A 20745-nucleotide genomic window follows, 5' to 3' on the forward strand; every position below is an offset into this window, starting at 1 on the left:
TGTGTGTGTCGGTGTGTCTACATATTTGTTATGCGTTAAATTCATCCCTTGATATTAACCATTTCACACACACTTACCCCCCCCGCCACACACACACATTCATCTTCCTCCATCTCTCCTCCTCTCTCTCTCTCTTCCTCATCCTCTCTTCCTGTCTCTCTCATTGATTTATCCATCCGTCTCTCTCTCCCCTGTCTCCTCTCCCCTCTCATCTCCCCATCTCCTCTCTGACTCAGAGGGGTTAAATACGGAAGACACATTTTTGGTTGAAAGCGTTCCGTTGTACAACTGACTAGGTATCCCCTTTTCGTTTCCTGCCACAGGTCCCCAGTGCTCCAGTCAGTGAGGAGGACTACTCTCTGGCTCGGACTCGTTCCTCTCCTCGCTCCTCAGAGCAATACAGCAGCCTCATGGAGCTCCTCCGACAGCAGCACCAGGTTATTACAACTCTTATGACAACTTATTAAACAGCATATATTTAAAACAATATATTTATATAGCACCTCACCAACAATAAATGCCTCATTGAACCCTTATGCATACATACATACATACATACATACATACATACATACATACATACATACATACATACATACATACATACATACATGTACAGTACCAGTCAAAAGTTTGGACAGCTACTCATTCCAAGCTGTCATCATATATAAAATATATTTTGATTTGTTTAACACTTTTTTGGTTACTGCATGATTCAATATGTTGTATTTCATAGTTTTGATGTCTTCACTATTATTCTAAATGGTAAAAATAAAGAAAAAACCTGGAATGAGTAGGTGTGTCCAAACTTTTGACTGGTACTGTGTATGTGTGTGTGTATATATGTTTGTATGTGTATGTGTCAGTACAACACGTTATAATAAACTCAGAACATTTGATAGTACATTAATAACACATGATCTGTTTCTCTCTACAGAAATGTCTGGGTTACTCCCAGCAGTTCACTCACATGGGAAGCGTGGCCGAGACCTCCAGGTTAGTGGCAACAATTGAGTGTGAGCGTGAGCGTGCACGAGCGTACGTTAGTACACCGAGCACATCAAGAGGTTCAAAGAATTACCGGACTGATAAAAGTCAGTTCAGTACATATTTATTATGAAACAGATGTGTTTAAAAAGAGGTTCAAAAACAGACCGTGTTGAAAGGTCCTTAAAACAACCAGGACCTGCACACCACACAGTATGAATAGGAGGTCTACCTCGTTGCTCCCACACAGTATGAATAGGAGGTCTACCTCGTTCCTCCCACACAGTATGAATAGGAGGTCTACCTCGTTCCTCCCACACAGTATGTATAGGAGGTCTACCTCGTTCCTCCCACACAGTATGAATAGGAGGTCTACCTCGTTCCTCCCACACAGTATGAATAGGAGGTCTACCTCGTTCCTCCCACACAGTATGAATAGGAGGTCTACCTCGTTCCTCCCACACAGTATGTATAGGAGGTCTACCTCGTTCCTCCCACACAGTATGAATAGGAGGTCTACCTCGTGCCTCCCACACAGTATGTATAGGAGGTCTACCTCGTTCCTCCCACACAGTATGTATAGGAGGTCTACCTCGTTCCTCCCACACAGTATGTATAGGAGGTCTACCTCGTTCCTCCCACACAGTATGTATAGGAGGTCTACCTCGTTCCTCCCACACAGTATGTATAGGAGGTCTACCTCGTTCCTCCCACACAGTATGAATAGGAGGTCTACCTCGTTACTCCCACACAGTATGTATAGGAGGTCTACCTCGTTCCTCCCACACAGTATGTATAGGAGGTCTACCTCGTTCCTCCCACACAGTATGTATAGGAGGTCTACCTCGTTCCTCCCACACAGTATGTATAGGAGGTCTACCTCGTTCCTCCCACACAGTATGTATAGGAGGTCTACCTCGTTCCTCCCACACAGTATGTATAGGAGGTCTACCTCGTTCCTCCCACACAGTATGAATAGGAGGTCTACCTCGTTCCTCCCACACAGTATGAATAGGAGGTCTACCTCGTTACTCCCACACAGTATGTATAGGAGGTCTACCTCGTTGCTCCCACACAGTATGAATAGGAGGTCTACCTCGTTCCTCCCACACAGTATGTATAGGAGGTCTACCTCGTTCCTCCCACACAGTATGAATAGGAGGTCTACCTCGTTACTCCCACACAGTATGAATAGGAGGTCTACCTCGTTCCTCCCACACAGTATGTATAGGAGGTCTACCTCGTTCCTCCCACACAGTATGTATAGGAGGTCTACCTCGTTCCTCCCACACAGTATGTATAGGAGGTCTACCTCGTTCCTCCCACACAGTATGAATAGGAGGTCTACCTCGTTCCTCCCACACAGTATGTATAGGAGGTCTACCTCGTTCCTCCCACACAGTATGAATAGGAGGTCTACCTCGTTCCTCCCACACAGTATGTATAGGAGGTCTACCTCGTTCCTCCCACACAGTATGAATAGGAGGTCTACCTCGTTCCTCCCACACAGTATGAATAGGAGGTCTACCTCGTTCCTCCCACACAGTATGAATAGGAGGTCTACCTTGTTCCTCCCACACAGTATGAATAGGAGGTCTACCTCGTTCCTCCCACACAGTATGAATAGGAGGTCTACCTCGTTCCTCCCACACAGTATGAATAGGAGGTCTACCTCGTTCCTCCCACACAGTATGAATAGGAGGTCTACCTCGTTCCTCCCACACAGTATGAATAGGAGGTCTACCTCGTTCCTCCCACACAGTATGAATAGGAGGTCTACCTCGTTCCTCCCACACAGTATGTATAGGAGGTCTACCTCGTTCCTCCCACACTGTATGTATAGGAGGTCTACCTCGTTCCTCCCACACTGTATGTATAGGAGGTCTACCTCTCTCCTCCCACACTGTATGTATAGGAGGTCTACCTCGCTCCTCCCACACAGTATGTATAGGAGGTCTACCTCGTTCCTCCCACACAGTATGTATAGGAGGTCTACCTCCTCCTCCCACACAGTATGTATAGGAGGTCTACCTCGTTCCTCCCACACAGTATGAATAGGAGGTCTACCTAGTTCCTCCCACACAGTATGTATAGGAGGTCTACCTCGCTCCTCCCACACTGTATGTATAGGAGGTCTACCTCGCTCCTCCCACACTGTTCAGAAATACTTTTAAAGAGAGACACAATAATTAGGATCAGGTGTGGCCGTTTCGTAGGCGTGGCCGTTTCGGGTGTGTGGCCAATTAGGAGGCGTGGTCAATTAGTAGGTGTGGTCAATTAGGAGGCATGGCCAACACACCTGAACACACTCAAATTGACACGACAAACACTTGAAACTGTTGAGTGTGAAGTTGATGATACTCATACACCTACAGTGTGGGAAAAATCCCCTGCTGATTTTGTACGTTTGCCCACTGACAAAGAAATGATCAGTCTATAATTTTAATGGTAGGTTATTTGAACAGTGAGAGACAGAATAACAACAAAAAAATCCAGAAAAACGCATGTCAAAAATGTTATACATTGATTTGCATTTTAATGAGGGAAATAAGTATTTGACCCCCTCTCAATCAGAAAGATTTCTGGCTCCCAGGTGTCTTTTATACAGGTAACGAGCTGAGATAAGGAGCATACTCTTAAAGGGAGTGCTCCTAATCTCAGCTTGTTACCTGTATAAAAGACACCTGTCCACAGAAGCAACCAATCAATCAGATTCCAAACTCTCCACCATGGCCAAGACCAAAGAGCTCTCCAAGGATGTCAGGAACAACATTGTAGACCTACACAAGGCTGGAATGAGCTACAAGACCATCGCCAAGCAGCTTGGTGAGAAGGTGACAACAGTTGGTGCGATTATTCGCAAATGGAAGAAGCACAAAATAACTGTCAATCTCCCTCGGCCTGGGGCTCCATGCAAGATCTCACCTCGTGGAGTTGCAATGATCATGAGAATGGTGAGGAATCAGCCCAGAACTACACGAGAGGATCTTGTCAATGATCTCAATGAAAACAATTGGTAACACACTACGCCGTGAAGGACTGAAATCCTGCAGCACCCGCAAGGTCCCCCTGCTCAAGAAAGCACATATACATGCCCTTCTGAACTTTGCCAATGAACATCTGAATGATTCAGAGGACAACTGGTGAAAGTGTTGTGGTCAGATGAGACCAAAATTGAGTTCTTTGGCATCAACTCAACTCGCCGTGTTTGGAGGAGGAGGAATGCTGCCTATGACCCCAAGAGCACCATCCCCACCGTCAAACATGGAGGTGGAAACATTATGCTTTAAGGGTGTTTTTCTGCTAAGGGGACAGAACAACTTCACCACATCATTTGACGGGGCCATGTACCGTCAAATCTTGGGTGAGAACCTCCTTCCCTCAGCCAGGGCATTGGAAATGGGTCGTGGATGGGTATTCCAGCATGACAATGACCCAAAACACACGGCCAAGGCAACAAAGGAGTGGCTCAAGAAGAAGCACATTAAGGTCCTGGAGTGGCCTAGCCAGTCTCCAGACCTTAATCCCATAGAAAATCTGTGGAGGGAGCTGAAGGTTCGAGTTGCCAAACGTCAGCCTCGAAACCTTAATGACTTGGAGAAGATCTGCAAAGAGGAGTGGGACAAAATCCCTCCTGAGATGTGTGCAAACCTGGTGGCCAACTACAAGAAATTTCTGACCTCTGTGATTGCCAACAAGGGTTTTGCCACCAGGTACTAAGTCATGTTTTGCAGAGGGGTCAAATACTTATTTCCCTCATTAAAATGTAAATCATTTTATAACATTTTTGACATGCGTTTTTCTGGATTCTTTTGTTATTCTGTGTCTCACTGTTCAAATAAACCTACTATTAAAATTATAGACTGATCATTTCTTTGTCAGTGTGCAAACGTACAAAATCAGCAGGGGATCAAATACTTTTTTTCCCTCACTGTATGGCAATGTTTGAATAGTAAGATACAATTTGGTCCCAACTACTGTAACACACATTTAACAAGTAAACACATTTAACAAATATAAGTGAAGATGCATTGAATTTAAGGAAATGGAATCTTCACAGTGTGTGTGTACCGTGTGAATCAGGGTGGGAAATGTAACTTTTTATTCCACCAGCCACTCAGAGTTTTTTTCTCAGCCATAATATTTTTTGTGCCATAATTACACCCCAAAGATAGTAACGGATGAGCATGTTTTGTAATGTTTCTAAAACAAGAAATTAATCACTAGTAAAAAGTAATGCGGTATATTGCTTAATTCCATTTTTGTAACCTGCGTCTTTTAACCAATGTATGCTAAAATAAATAATTTAGATACTATAGTAAAAACAGATAAACCGTTCTACAAATGAACCTGCCCTGCCACAAAATGCTGAGTCATACGACTTATTTAATATTGTAGTTCAGGGCTCTACACTGATGTGTTTTACAAGGAGTACATGATCTGCTTCTAAGTAGAAATGTAGAAGAACACAAATAAATCTAGGACAACAATTTAAACTATTTGAGTGTTTTAATGATAAGAAAGTGACAAGAAAGCTGATGAATACGTTTTTTGGAGTGATCCATGCTCAATCAAGCACAATCATTAGGCGAGACAAAAATGGTCAGCTGGCCCTTTAAGGGACGGGCCATTACCATGGTTACCGGGGCACTTGCTTGTCAGACTGCGACGTCTTCCTAGCAGCGGACAGTTGCTGCAAACTCAAACCAACATTGAAAAACAACCTAGCGTGTGAACATAACGATGTAACTGGCCAAGAAACACGAGGACAAAGTCACATGTCAGCAGCCTTGTAAATTCCACCAACTTCTACATGTGGGTTTTGGATAAAAAAAATAGTTCCCAAATTCTCTGTGTGACCAACTGCCAACGTGGCTGGTCAAACAGACATTCAACCCCGCCAATGACAACATCTACCCCCATTTGGCGTGTGTGTGTAATGTGTGTGTGTGTGTATAATGTGTGTGTGTGTGTGTGTGTGTTGCTGTTGTCAGGTTTGAGAAGCTGGCAGAGGAGTGTATGCAGAACATTGAGGTGCTGAAGATGGCCCATGCCAAGGGCCAACCTGTCCCCAAATACCACACTGAGGAGAGGACCTTCAACACTGTCAAGTACTATACTGTTACTACCGTATTAATACCACACTGAAGACCTTCAACACTGTCAAGTACTATACTGTTACTACCATATTAATACCACACTGAGGACCTTCAACACTGTCAAGTACTATACTGTTACTACCATATTAATACCACACTGAGGACCTTCAACACTGTCAAGTACTATACTGTTACTACAATATTAATACCACACTGAAGACCTTCAACACTGTCAAGTACTATACTGTTACTACCATATTAATACCACACTGAGGACCTTCAACACTGTCAAGTACTATACTGTTACTACCATATTAATACCACACTGAGGACCTTCAACACTGTCAAGTACTATACTGTTACTACCATATTAATACCACACTGAGGACCTTCAACACTGTCAAGTACTATACTGTTACTACCATATTAATACCACACTGAGGACCTTCAACACTGTCAAGTACTATACTGTTACTACCATATTAATACCACACTGAGGACCTTCAACACTGTCAAGTACTATACTGTTACTACCATATTAATACCACACTGAGGACCTTCAACACTGTCAAGTACTATACTGTTACTACCATATTAATACCACAATGCCATACAATTAACATTTCATATAAAAATACATCTCTTACATACACACATATATACAAAGCAGGAGGAAAGTAATCAGTCTTCTCTGTCTGTTGTAGAATGTATCCTGACCTGACAGCCAATGAGATGACGCTGTACATCGTGAAGGGCATCAATCTGCCTGCTCCCTCAGGTGTGTTGTTTTCAACTTTATATGCCTCTCTCCTGACCCCTCTCTCCTGACCCCTCACTCCTGACCCCTCTCTCCTGACCCCTCTATTCTGACCCCTCCCTCCTGACCCCTCTTCTCATTCCTTTCTCCTGACCCCTCTCTCCTGACCCCTCTTCTCATTCCTTTCTCCTGACCCCTCTCTCCTGACCCCTCTCTCCTCATTCCTTTCTTCTGACCCCTCTCTTCTGACCCCTCTCTCCTAACCCCTCTCTCCTCATTCCTTTCTCCTGACCCCTCTCTCCTGACCCCTCTCTCCTCATTCCTTTCTCCTGACCCCTCTCTCCTCATTCCTTTCTCCTGACCCCTCTCTCGTGACCCCTCTCTCGTGACCCCTCTCTCCTGACCACTCTCTTCTCATTCCTCTCTCCTGACCCCTCTCTTCTGACCCCTCTCTTCTGACCCCTCTCTCCTGACCGCTCTCTTCTCATTCCTCTCTCCTGACCCCTCTCCTCTGACCCCTCTCTCCTGACCCCTCTCCTCTGACCCCTCTCTTCTGACCCCTCTCTTCTGACCCCTCTCTCCTGACCCCTCTCTTCTCATTCCTTTCTCCTGACCCCTCTCTCTCCTGACCCCTCTCTCTCCTGACCCCTCTCTCCTGACCCCTCTCTCTCCTGACCCCTCTCTCCTGACCTCTCTCTCCTGACCCCTCTCTCTCCTGACCCCTCTCTCTCCTGACCCCTCTCTCTCCTGACCCCTCTCTTTCCTGACCCCTCTCTTTCCTGACCCCTCTCTCTCCTGACCTCTCTCTCCTGACCTCTCTCTCGCTTACAGAGCCTGTAAGTAAGCATTTCACTAAGGTCTACACCTGTTGTATTCGGCGCACGTGACAAATAAATAAATATACTTTGATTTGATTCTCACCCCTCTCTTCTCATCCCTCTCTCTTCTCAGGAGTCTCTGCCAGTGATCTGGACACCAGTGTGCGCTTTGAGTTTCCTTTTCCTAGTGCGGTAAGACTCACTCTCTCACACACACACAGGCACAGACACAGGCATACACAGGCATACACACACACAGGCATACACACACACACACACAGGCATACACACACACACACACACACACACAGGCATACACACACACACACAGGCATGCACATATACATACACACACACATGCACTCATTTCCACTTAGATCCACTCAAATATTCTCTCTCTGTCTTTGTGTGTGTGTGTGCAGGAGGAGGCCCAGAGGGATAAGACCAGTACAGTGAAGAACAGCAACAGTCCAGAGTTTAAAGAGCAGTTTAACCTGAACATCAACCGTCAACACAGAGGCTTCAAGAGGGTCATCCAGGCCAAAGGCATCAAGTTTGACGTCATCCACAAGGGGTGAGATCCACAGAAATACACCAGACTTGGTTAATACATGCAGATTGTTGTAACATAGAATATGAACACAGAAATACACCAGACCTGGTTAATACATGCAGATTGTAGTAACATAGAATATGAACACAGAAATACACCAGACCTGGTTAATACATGCAGATTGTAGTAACATAGAATATTAACACAGAAATACACCAGACCTGGTTAATACATGCACATTGTAGTAACATAGAATATTAACACAGAAATACACCAGACCTGGTTAATACATGCAGATTTTTGTAACATAGAATATTAACACAGAAATACACCAGACCTGGTTAATACATGCAGATTGTAGTAACATAGAATATTAACACAGAAATACACCAGACCTGGTTAATACATACAGATTGTAGTAACATAGAATATGAACACAGAAATACACCAGACCTGGTTAATACATGCAGATTGTAGTAACATAGAATATGAACACAGAAATACACCAGACCTGGTTAATACATGCAGATTGTAGTAACATAGAATATTAACACAGAAATACACCAGACCTGGTTAATACATGCAGATTGTAGTAACATAGAATATTAACACAGAAATACACCAGACCTGGTTAATACATACAGATTGTAGTAACATAGAATATGAACACAGAAATACACCAGACCTGGTTAATACATGCAGATTGTAGTAACATAGAATATTAACACAGAAATACACCAGACCTGGTTAATACATGCAGATTGTTGTAACATAGAATATTAACACAGAAATACACCAGACCTGGTTAATACATACAGATTGAAGTAACATAGAATATTAACACAGAAACACACCAGACCTGGTTAATACATGCAGATTGTAGTAACATAGAATATGAACACAGAAATACACCAGACCTGGTTAATACATACAGATTGTAGTAACATAGAATATTAACACAGAAATACACCAGACCTGGTTAATACATGCAGATTGTAGTAACATAGAATATTAACACAGAAATACACCAGACCTGGTTAATACATACAGATTGTAGTAACATAGAATATGAACACAGAAATACACCAGACCTGGTTAATACATGCAGATTGTAGTAACGTAGAATATGAACACAGAAATACACCAGACCTGGTTAATACATGCAGATTGTAGTAACGTAGAATATGAACACAGAAATACACCAGACCTGGTTAATACATGCAGATTGTAGTAACATAGAATATGAACACAGAAATACACCAGACCTGGTTAATACATGCAGATTGTAGTAACAGAATATTAACACAGAAATACACCAGACTTGGTTAATACATACAGATTGTAGTAACATAGAATATGAACACAGAAATACACCAGACCTGGTTAATACATGCAGATTGTAGTAACGTAGAATATGAACACAGAAATACACCAGACCTGGTTAATACATGCAGATTGTAGTAACGTAGAATATGAACACAGAAATACACCAGACCTGGTTAATACATGCAGATTGTAGTAACATAGAATATGAACACAGAAATACACCAGACCTGGTTAATACATGCAGATTGTAGTAACAGAATATTAACACAGAAATACACCAGACTTGGTTAATACATACAGATTGTAGTAACATAGAATATTAACACAGAAATACACCAGACCTGGTTAATACATGCAGATTGTTGTAACATAGAATATTAACACAGAAATACACCAGACCTGGTTAATACATGCAGATTGTAGTAACAGAATATTAACACAGAAATACACCAGACCTGGTTAATACATACAGATTGTAGTAACATAGAATATTAACACAGAAACACACCAGACCTGGTTAATACATGCAGATTGTTGTAACATAGAATATTAACACAGAAATACACCAGACCTGGTTAATACATGCAGATTGTTGTAACATAGAATATTAACACAGAAATACACCAGACCTGGTTAATACATACAGATTGTTGTAACATAGAATATTAACACAGAAATACACCAGACCTGGTTAATACATACAGATTGAAGTAACATAGAATATTAACACAGAAACACACCAGACCTGGTTAATACATGCAGATTGTTGTAACATAGAATATTAACACAGAAATACACCAGACCTGGTTAATACATACAGATTGAAGTAACATAGAATATTAACACAGAAACACACCAGACCTGGTTAATACATGCAGATTGTTGTAACATAGAATATTAACACAGAAACACACCAGGCCTGGTTAATACATGCAGATTGTTGTAACATAGAATATTAACACAGAAACATCATGTGGGTGAGTCTGGTCTAGTGGTTTAACACTACAGACACTGGAACACACATACCTGTTGGTGAGGAGGTTATGATCCCACCTGGTCCTGTCTGTCTGTCTGTCTGTCTGTCTGTCTGTCTGTCTGTCTCATACCTGTTGGTGAGGAGGTTATGATCCCACCTGGTCTCGTCTGGCTGTCTGAATCTGTCTGTCTGTCTGTCTGTCTGTCTGTCTGAATCTGTCCCATACCTGTTGGTGAAGGGGTTATGGATCCCACCTGGTCCCTTCTGTCTGTCCCTGTATCTGTCCCATACCTGTTGGTGAGGAGGTTATGGATCCCACCTGGTCCCTTCTGTCTGTCTGTCCCTGTATCTGTCTCCTACATTCCAACAGTCACTGGCCATAAACAATAATAATTGTGTCCTTCAAACTTTGCTTTCATCAAAGAATCCTCCATTTGCAGCAATTACAGCCTTGCAGCCCTTTGGCATTCTAGTTTGTTGTCAATTTGTTGAGGTAATCTGAAGCGATTTCACCCCATGCTTCCTGAAGCACCTCCCACAAGTTGGATTGGCTTGATGGGCACTTCTTACGTATCATACAGTCAAGCTGCTCCCACAACAGCTCAATAGGGTTGAGATCCGGTGACTGTGCTGGCCACTCCTCTGTCCAGTGTCTGTGTTCTTTTGCCCATCTTAATATTTTATTTTTATTGGCCAGTCTGAGAAATACCTTTTCCTTGCAACTCTGCCTAGAAGGCCACTATTCCGGAATCACCTCTACACTGTTGATATTGAGACTGGTGTTTTGTGGGTACTATTTAATGAAGCTGCCAGTTGGGGACTTGTGAGGCGTCTGTTTATCAAACTAGACAGTCTAATGTACTTGTCCTCTTGCTCAGTTGTGCACCGGGGCCTCCCACTCCTCTTTCTATTCTGGTTAGAGCCAGTTTGCGCTGTTCTGTGAAGGGAGTAGTACACAGCGTTGTACGAGATCTTCAGTTTCTTGGCAATTTGTCGCATTGAATAGCCTTCATTTCTCAGAACAAGAATAGACTGACGAGTTTCAAAAGAAAGGTCTTTGTTTCTGGCCATTTTGAGCCTGTAATTGAACCCACAAATGCTGATTCTCCAGATACTCAACTAGTCTAAAGAAGGCCAGGTTTAATGCCTCTTTAATCAGAACAATAGTTTTCAGCTGTGCTAACATGATGCAAAAGGGTTTTCTAATGATCAATTAGCCTTTTAAAATGATGAACTTGGATTGGCTAACACAACGTGCCATTGGAACACAGGAGTGATGGTTGCTGATAATGGGTCTCTGTACGCCTATGTAGATATTCCATAAAAAATCAGCCGTTTCCAGCTACAATAGTCATTTATAACATTAACAATGTCTACACTGTATTTCTGATCAATTTGATGTTATTTTAATGGACAGAAAATGTGCTTTTCTTTCAAAAACAAGGAAATGTCTAAATGACCCCAAACTTTTGAACGGTAGTGTGTGTGTGTGTGTGTGTATGTATGTGTGAATATTTTTGAAAGAAAAGGATATGTTTTGTCCAATAAAATAACATCAGAAATACAGTGTAGACATTGTTAATGTTGTAAATGACTAAATATATATATATATATTTATTATTATTATTATTTTTACACATATTTTCTGTTTTTCTTGGTAGGCCCTAAACTACCTCCATACTTCCGGTACGGGTTACATTCAGATGAGTTGTGTGACACTGGGGGTCGAAGAGCAGTCGCGTTCATTAGTCTCATCATTCCCTAGAGGGGTCATATTAGTTTGTAGGCCAAACCGTTTGGATGCTACAGACGTTTTTTTTGTGAGAAGACTGATTTTTCGGGATGTCTTATGGTCTGACAATTTTATTTATTTATTTGACCTTTATTTAACTAGGCAAGTCAGTTGAACAAATTCTTATTTTCAATGACGGCTTAGGAAGTGGGTTAACTGCCTGTTCAGGGGCAGAACGACACATTTGTACCTTGTCAGCTTGGGGATTTGATCTTGCGACCTTCGGTTACTAGTCCAACGCTCTAACCACTAGGCTACCTGCCGCCCCTGCCGACAAACACCGCTGTAGCTCGGCCACCTCCCACCACAGATTCGAAAGGCTGCCATTGGTGGATTGAGACGCATCCAATTAAATAGAAAATAGATCTCTCTGACAGATTATGATGGGGTTTTATTATTATGTCACTTAGTTTGACGCACCGGTGCATCAATAGACCTTTGGGGATTTTAATGTTTCTGTGTGTGTGTGTGTGTGTGTGTGTGTGTGTGTAGGGGTCTGTTCAAGGGGGACAGAGTGTTGGGGAACGCTCAGCTGAAGCTGGACTCACTGGAGAACCAATGTGACATCAGACAGATTATAGAGGTAAACACACAATTTTAACACACACATATATACACACACACACACACACACACACACACACACACACACAGAGAGATACTGTACACAGATACGCACATGTTTTCACTTAGACATGCTCATATATCTCTCTGTCTGCCTGCCTGCCTGTCTCTCTCTCTTTCTCCCCCCCTGTGTCTCTGTCTCTCTGTCTAACTGTGTTGTTGTGCTAGGTGTTGGATGGTCGTAAGGCTACGGGGGGTAAGCTGGAGGTGAGGGTAAAGATTCGGGAGCCGCTGGGAGGAGCACAGCTTCAGATCACCACAGAGAAATGGCTGGTCCTAGACCCTGTACCAATCACCAGCCCCGACAGAGAGAGAGAACGACAGGTAAGGAGAGAGAGACCTACCTTTTGGAGTGTATAGGACTAGTAGGGGTATAGTCTCTGTCAGAGTTAACATGTGATATTAATACCAGTCTAACTGAAGTCTCTGTCAGAGTTAACATGTTATATTAATACCAGTCTAACTGAAGTCTCTGTCAGAGTTAACATGTTATATTAATACCAGTCTAACTGAAGTCTCTGTCAGAGTTAACATGTTATATTAATACCAGTCTAACTGAAGTCTCTGTCAGAGTTAACATGTTATATTAATACCAGTCTAACTGAAGTCTCTGTCAGAGTTAACATGTTATATTAATACCAGTCTAACTGAAGTCTCTGTCAGAGTTAACATGTTATATTAGTACCAGTCTAACTGAAGTCTCTGACAGAGTTAACATGTTATATTAGTACCAGTCTAACTGAAGTCTCTGTCAGAGTTAACATGTTATATTAATACCAGTCTAACTGAAGTCTCTGTCAGAGTTAACATGTTATATTAATACCAGTCTAACTGAAGTCTCTGTCAGAGTTAACATGTTATATTAATACCAGTCTAACTGAAGTGTCTGTCAGAGTTAACATGTTATATTAGTACCAGTCTAACTGAAGTCTCTCTCTCGCCCCAGGCCCCCTCTCCTCGCTCCAAACCAAAGAGTGACAATGGGAGGAACAAGCAGTCTAACCAGTCCAGCCACTCTCCTCCCCAGTATAAACTCCACAGTTTCAGTCTACTGCACTACGATAAGGAGAGACTGGAGAGACAGGTGTGTTTTCATTCTCCCTACTTCTCTATCTATCTTCCTTTCATTTTCCTCTCCTCGTCTCCATGGGAACGTTTCATCTGGATCTGTTCACAATTGGAGGTAAGCCAATCTATGCTGTGATTGGTCTAAGATGATGTCAATCCCCCTGTGTGTCCGTCAGATTGGTGATTACAGGAAGAGTAGGCGGGATCCTCCGTCTGACCTGGTACAGCAACACAAGGAGGTCACACACAGGCTGCAGTGGCAGAAAGCCCAGCTAGAGAGAGGCTCCCCTACACTACTGTCAGGTAACACACACACACACACACACACACACACACACACACACACACACACACACACACACACACACACACACACACACACAGGCTGCAGTGGCAGAAAGCCCAGCTAGAGAGAGGCTCCCCTACACTACTGTCAGGTAACACACACACACACACACACACACACACACACACACACACACACACACACACACACACACACACACACAGGCTGCAGTGGCAGAAAGCCCAGCTAGAGAGAGGCTCCCCTACACTACTGTCAGGTAACACACACACACACACACACACACACACACAGGCTGCAGTGGCAGAAAGGACAGCTACTCTACTGTCAGGTGACACAATACAGAAGCATATTCATACACAGAGAAATATGAACACCAACACACTCATCTGTGTATTTCTCTCCCTCCATCCATCTCTCTCGCCGTCCCTCTCCCTCTCTCCCTCCATCCATCTCTCTCTCTATCTCCCTCCATCCATCTCTCTCTCTCTCTCCATCCCTCTCTCTATCTCCCTCCATCCATCTCTCTCTCATCCCTCTCTCTATCTCCCTCCATCCATCTCTCTCTCTCTCCATCCCTCTCCCTCGATCTCCCTCCATCCATCTCTCTCTCTCTCTCTCTCCATCCCTCTCTCTATCTCCCTCCATCCATCTCTCTCTCTCTCCCCATCCCTCTCTCTATCTCCCTCCATCCATCTCTCTCTCTCTCTCCCCATCCCTCTCTCTATCTCCCTCCATCCATCTCTCTCTCCCTCCATCCATCTCTCTCTCTCCCTCCATCCATCTCTCTCGCCGTCCCTCTCCCTCTCTCCCTCCATCCATCTCTCTCTCTCTCTCCCCATCCCTCTCTCTATCTCCCTCCATCCATCTCTCTCTCTCCCTCCCTCCATCTCTCTCTCTCTCCATCCCTCTCCCTCGATCTCCCTCCATCCATCTCTCTCTCTCTCTCTCTCTCTCTCTGTCTCTCTGTCTCTCTGTCTCTCTGTCTCTGTCTCTCTGTAGAGTATGAGAATATTTTGCAGCGTTTCGCCCAGGGACTTGCTGAGTCAGTGAAGAAGTTTTCCAGCCAAGGCAACAGGGTGAGCAAAGGGTCAGGGTTGTGTGTGTGTTTGTGTTATCGCATGTTTTGTCTGTGTGTGTGCATGTTTTGTCTGTGTGTGTGCATGTTTTGTCTGTGTGTGTGCATGTTTTGTCTGTGTGTGTGCATGTTTTGTCTGTGTGTGTGCATGTTTTGTCTGTGTGTGTGCATGTTTGTGTGTAACGTGTCTGTCCCTCTGCCTATTCAGGATGCTGCTAAGGACGCTCTAGGACGGCTGAAGATGGTGGAGACTGAGGTAAACACTGTTATATACAGACAGTGTTAGGTAGACCACCTCGTACACCGACATAGTTAGCTCCTACAGACAGTGTTAGGTAGACCACCTCGTACACCGACATGGTTAGCTCCTACAGACAGTGTTAGGTAGACCACCTCGTACACCGACATGGTTAGCTCCTACAGACAGTGTTAGGTAGACCACCTCGTACACCGACATGGTTAGCTCCTACAGACAGTGTTAGGTAGACCACCTCGTACACCGACATGGTTAGCTCCTACAGACAGTGTTAGGTACACCACCTCGTACACCGACATGGTTAGCTCCTACAGACAGTGTTAGGTACACCACCTCGTACACCGACATGGTTAGCTCCTACAGACAGTGTTAGGTAGACCACCTCGTACACCGACATGGTTAGCTCCTACAGACAGTGTTAGGTAGACCACCTCGTACACCGACATGGTTAGCTCCTACAGACAGTGTTAGGTAGACCACCTCGTACACCGACATGGTTAGCTCCTACAGACAGTGTTAGGTAGACCACCTCGTACACCGACATGGTTAGCTCCTACAGACAGTGTTAGGTAGACCACCTCGTACACCGACATGGTTAGCTCCTACAGACAGTGTTAGGTAGACCACCTCGTACACCGACATGGTTAGCTCCTACAGACAGTGTTAGGTAGACCACCTCGTACACCGACATGGTTAGCTCCTACAGACAGTGTTAGGTAGACCACCTCGTACACCGACATGGTTAGCTCCTACAGACAGTGTTAGGTAGACCACCTCGTACACCGACATGGTTAGCTCCTACAGACAGTGTTAGGTAGACCACCTCGTACACCGACATGGTTAGCTCCTACAGACAGTGTTAGGTAGACCACCTCGTACACCGACATGGTTAGCTCCTACAGACAGTGTTAGGTAGACCACCTCGTACACCGACATGGTTAGCTCCTACAGACAGTGAGTCACGTGTCCAGGGCTTGCTATATAAAGCAGGCAGACAGGCATCGAGGCATTCAGTTACTGTTCCGTTGAACGTTAAAATGGCCAAGACAAGTGACCTAAGAGACTGTGAGCGTGGTGCAGTGGTATGATCGTTGGTGCCAGGCACGCCGGATCCAGTATCTCAGAAACGGCCGCCCTCCTGGGCTTTTCACACACTACAGTGTCTAGGGTTTACTGAGAATGATGAGACGAACACAAAACATCCAGTCAGCGGCAGTCCTGTGGGTCGAAAACGGAAGACTGGCGCAAGCTAACAGGCGGCCAGGCAAATAACGGAGCAGTACAACAGTGGTGTGCAGAACGGCATCTCAGAACACACAGCTCGCCCCTCCTTGTCACTGATGGGCTACTACAGCAGACGACCACACTGGGTTCCACTCCTATCAGCTATAAACAAGAAGAAGTGGCTCCAGTGGGCAGGCCGTCGCCAACACTGAGGAGTGGAAAAACAAATCCAGATTCCTGTTGCGTCAGGATTTGGCGTAAGCAGCATGAGTCCATGGCCCCATCCTGCCTGGTGTCAACGGTACAGACTGGGGGCGGTGGTGTAATGGTGTGGGGAATATTTTCCTGACACACGTTAGCAACGATTCGATGCCCCAAAGAATTTAGGCTGTTCTGGAGGCAAAGGGGGGTCTGACCTGGTACTAGATGGATATACCTAATAATCTGTACATATGAGTGTATATATGACTCCATGTCTGAGTTTACACAGGCAGCCCAACTCTGATCTTTTGACCAATTATTGGCAAAAGATCTGATCTGACTGGTCAAAATAAAAATACAAAAAAGACCAATTAGTGTCGAAAGATCAGAACTGGACTGTTTAAACAGGCTGTATTCATCGTGTATAAGAGCACTATGTGATGTGTAATATCATTTAGTTTGAATTGTATCTGACAACTACCTCTTGCCCTCCTCTCTCCCCATCTCCACTCCTTCCCTCCCCCATCTCCACTCCTTCCCTCCCCCATCTCCACTCCTTCCCTCCCTCATCTCCACTCCCTCCCTCCCTCACCTCCATTCCTATCCTCCACTCCTTTCCTCCCTCACCTCCTCTCCTTTCCGCCCTCACCTCCACTCCTTTCCACCCTCACCTCCTCTCCTATCCTCCCTCACCTCCACTCCTTTCCTCCCTCACCTCCTCTCCTTTCCTCCCTCACCTCCACTCCTTTCCTCCCTCACCTCCACTCCTTTCCTCCCTCACCTCCTCTCCTTTCCTCCCTCACCTCCTTTCCTCCTTCACCTCCTCTCCTATCCTCCTTCACCTCCACTCCTTTCCTCCGTCACCTCCTCTCCTTTCCTCGTCACCTCCTCTCCTTTCCTCGTCACCTCCACTCCTTTCCTCGTCACCTCCACTCCACTCCTTTCCTTCCGCACTTCCACTCCTTTCCTCCACTCCTTTTCTCCCTCGTCACCTCCACTCCTTTCCTCGTCACCTCCTCTCCTTTCCTCCTTCACCTCCTCTCCTATCCTTCTTCACCTCCACTCCTTTCCTCGTCACCTCCACTCCTTTCCTCGTCACCTCCTCTCCTTTCCTCGTCACCTCCACTCCTTTCCTCCCTCACCTCCACTCCTTTCCTCCCTCATCTCCACTCCTTTCCTTTCCTCCCTCACCTCCACTCCTTCCTCCATCACCTCCACTCCTTCCCTCCCTCTCTCCTCCACTCCTTCTCTCCCCATCTCTTCTCACTCCCCTTCTCCTCTCTCTCCCCATCTCATTTTTTTCCTCCTCTCTCTCTCTCTCTCTCTCTCCATTCGTCAGTTGGAATCTCTCAAGAGGAAACGCCTGGTCTGAGAAGACGAGGACAGAGGGACTAGAGAGTTGGCTGGAGGACTGTTATGTTACTGACACACACAACCAATCACCTTCAACATCTTAATGCCACTCCTCTGTTCCTCTCTGCCTCCTCCACTAATGCTCTCCCTTTTACTCTGTTCTTTACTTTGTATTGTCATTAATTCAATCAGTTAGGAAGAAGAACCAGTTTGAATAATAACAGTTCTGCCTCCCAAATGGCACCCTATTCCCTATATAGTGCACTACTTTAGACCAGGGCCCATAGGGACTATATAGGGAATAGGGCACCATTTGAGATACACAGCAGAATGGAATCCTGTGAGATTGATAGTGACATGAAGACAGAATGCAGGGCAGGACAGAGAAAGGCTTATTTGCACTTGAAAACAAAAACACTACCAATTATTACCAAAACCCTGCCGCCTTCACTATATTGTTTAAAGTCCTACAAGGGCTCTCTCTCTTTCTCTCTGTTCAGAGAGTGGTGTGTGTAACTCCTGGTCTCCACATTGTGTGTGCGTGCGTGCGATGTTAATGAGCTTAATCTAATCTGTCTGCTCCACTATTCCCGGATTACTGTAATCTGACCCGTTTGGTGCCGTGTGATATGGGAACTACACGGAAACGGGAACTACATCCCATAATGAGGGATTAGCTAACACTGGTGTCACCATGGAGACGCATCATTCAGGGAAGTGAGGAGAGGAGGTACCCCAGGGGTTAAATTGAAGAGGACAGGGTTAGAATTCGTGTAGAACAGACCTATAGCTGTAAAACCCACTGGATTATCTTTGAATTGGGATATAGGTTCTCTATTCATTGTAATTCTATGGTACGGAGTCTGGGAGCCCGTTTAGGCCTGCGTCATGTCACTATGACCTCATCAGTTAGAATGTTCAAAGGATTGCGTCATCACCACATTGTGATGTCATCAGTTAGAGGGTGTGTTCCTCTGTTCAGACGTTGCTGACGCCAGATCTTACAACGCCTGGATAGGTATTTTACATATCAGCTAACCACATCACATGTTAAAGCAATCTGGTGCACAGTTGATGACGTGGCAGCAACCAGTGGTTGATGCATGTGACGTCTGAGCAGAGAGGCAACCAGAATGTTTAACAAAGGATCGCTTCATCTGGTTGTGCTGCCATCAGTTGGAATGTTCTACAAAGGGCTACATCCAATTATGACATCATCAAACTTCATTGATGACATAATGAGCCTGGGACTGTCAGAGACTTCAGTAAGGGTGATGGGGGCTGGGAGGGTAGAGAACAGGCTTCAGTCAGGGTGATGGGGGCTGGGAGGGTACAGAACAGACTTCAGTCAGGGTGATGGGGGCTGGGAGGGTAGAGAACAGACTTCAGTCAGGGTGATGGGGGCTGGGAGGGTAGAGAACAGACTTCAGTCAGGGTGATGGGGCTGGGAGGGGGTACAGAACAGACTTCAGTCAGGGTGATGGGGGCTGGGAGGGTACAGAACAGACTTCAGTCAGGGTGATGGGGGCTGGGAGGGTACAGAACAGACTTCAGTCAGGGTGATGGGGGCTGGGAGGGTACAGAACAGACTTCAGTCAGGGTGATGGGGGCTGGGAGGGTACAGAACAGACTTCAGTCAGGGTGATGGGGGCTGGGAGGGTAGAGAACAGACTTCAGTCAGGGTGATGGGGGCTGGGAGGGTACAGAACAGACTTCAGTCAGGGTGATGTGGGCTGGGAGGGTACAGAACAGACTTCAGTCAGGGTGATGGGGGCTGGGAGGGTACAGAACAGACTTCACTCAGGGTGATGGGGGCTGGGAGGGTACAGAACAGACTTCACTCAGGGTGATGGGGGCTGGGAGGGTACAGAACAGACTTCAGTCAGGGTGATGGGGGCTGGGAGTGTAGAGAACAGGCTTCAGTCAGGGTGATGGGGGCTGGGAGGGTACAGAACAGACTTCACTCAGGGTGATGGGGGCTGTGAGGTTACAGAACAGACTTCAGTCAGGGTGATGGGGGCTGGGAGGGGTAGAGAACAGACTTCAGTCAGGGTGATGGGGGCTGGGAGGGTACAGAACAGACTTCAGTCAGGGTGATGGGGGCTGGGAGGGTACAGAACAGACTTCAGTCAGGGTGATGGGGGCTGGGAGGGTACAGAACAGACTTCAGTCAGGGTGATGGGGGCTGTTAGGTTACAGAACAGACTTCAGTCAGGGTGATGGGGGTACAGAACAGACTTCAGTCAGGGTGATGGGGGCTGGGAGGGTACAGAACAGACTTCAGTCAGGGTGATGGGGGCTGTGAGGTTACAGAACAGGCTTCAGTCAG

General features: G+C 45.4%; 1 protein-coding gene across 2 annotated transcripts in view; it reads left to right on the forward strand.

Moving 5' to 3' along the window:
* Nucleotides 1-19645, forward strand: part of cc2d1a (coiled-coil and C2 domain containing 1A) — a 34662-nt gene extending 15017 nt beyond the window's left edge. The window contains exons 15-28 of one of the 2 annotated variants that reach the window (XM_045690802.1): nucleotides 324-437; nucleotides 938-996; nucleotides 5982-6098; nucleotides 6791-6864; nucleotides 7795-7853; nucleotides 8084-8235; nucleotides 12801-12891; nucleotides 13101-13256; nucleotides 13879-14016; nucleotides 14177-14250; nucleotides 14385-14563; nucleotides 15307-15383; nucleotides 15591-15638; nucleotides 18403-19645. In XM_045690802.1, coding sequence (XP_045546758.1) covers nucleotides 324-437; nucleotides 938-996; nucleotides 5982-6098; nucleotides 6791-6864; nucleotides 7795-7853; nucleotides 8084-8235; nucleotides 12801-12891; nucleotides 13101-13256; nucleotides 13879-14016; nucleotides 14177-14250; nucleotides 14385-14563; nucleotides 15307-15383; nucleotides 15591-15638; nucleotides 18403-18435 — 1371 coding nt within the window. In that variant the 3' untranslated portion in view covers nucleotides 18436-19645. Of the gene's footprint in view, nucleotides 1-323; nucleotides 438-937; nucleotides 997-5981; nucleotides 6099-6790; nucleotides 6865-7794; nucleotides 7854-8083; nucleotides 8236-12800; nucleotides 12892-13100; nucleotides 13257-13878; nucleotides 14017-14176; nucleotides 14304-14384; nucleotides 14564-15306; nucleotides 15384-15590; nucleotides 15639-18402 lie in introns of both variants that reach the window. The other variant, XM_045690803.1, reaches the window with a different exon arrangement.
* The last annotated feature ends 1100 nt before the right edge of the window (nucleotides 19646-20745 follow it).

The sequence above is a fragment of the Salmo salar genome, chromosome ssa12 (assembly GCF_905237065.1).
Source record: "Salmo salar chromosome ssa12, Ssal_v3.1, whole genome shotgun sequence".
Lineage (NCBI taxonomy): Eukaryota > Metazoa > Chordata > Actinopteri > Salmoniformes > Salmonidae > Salmo > Salmo salar.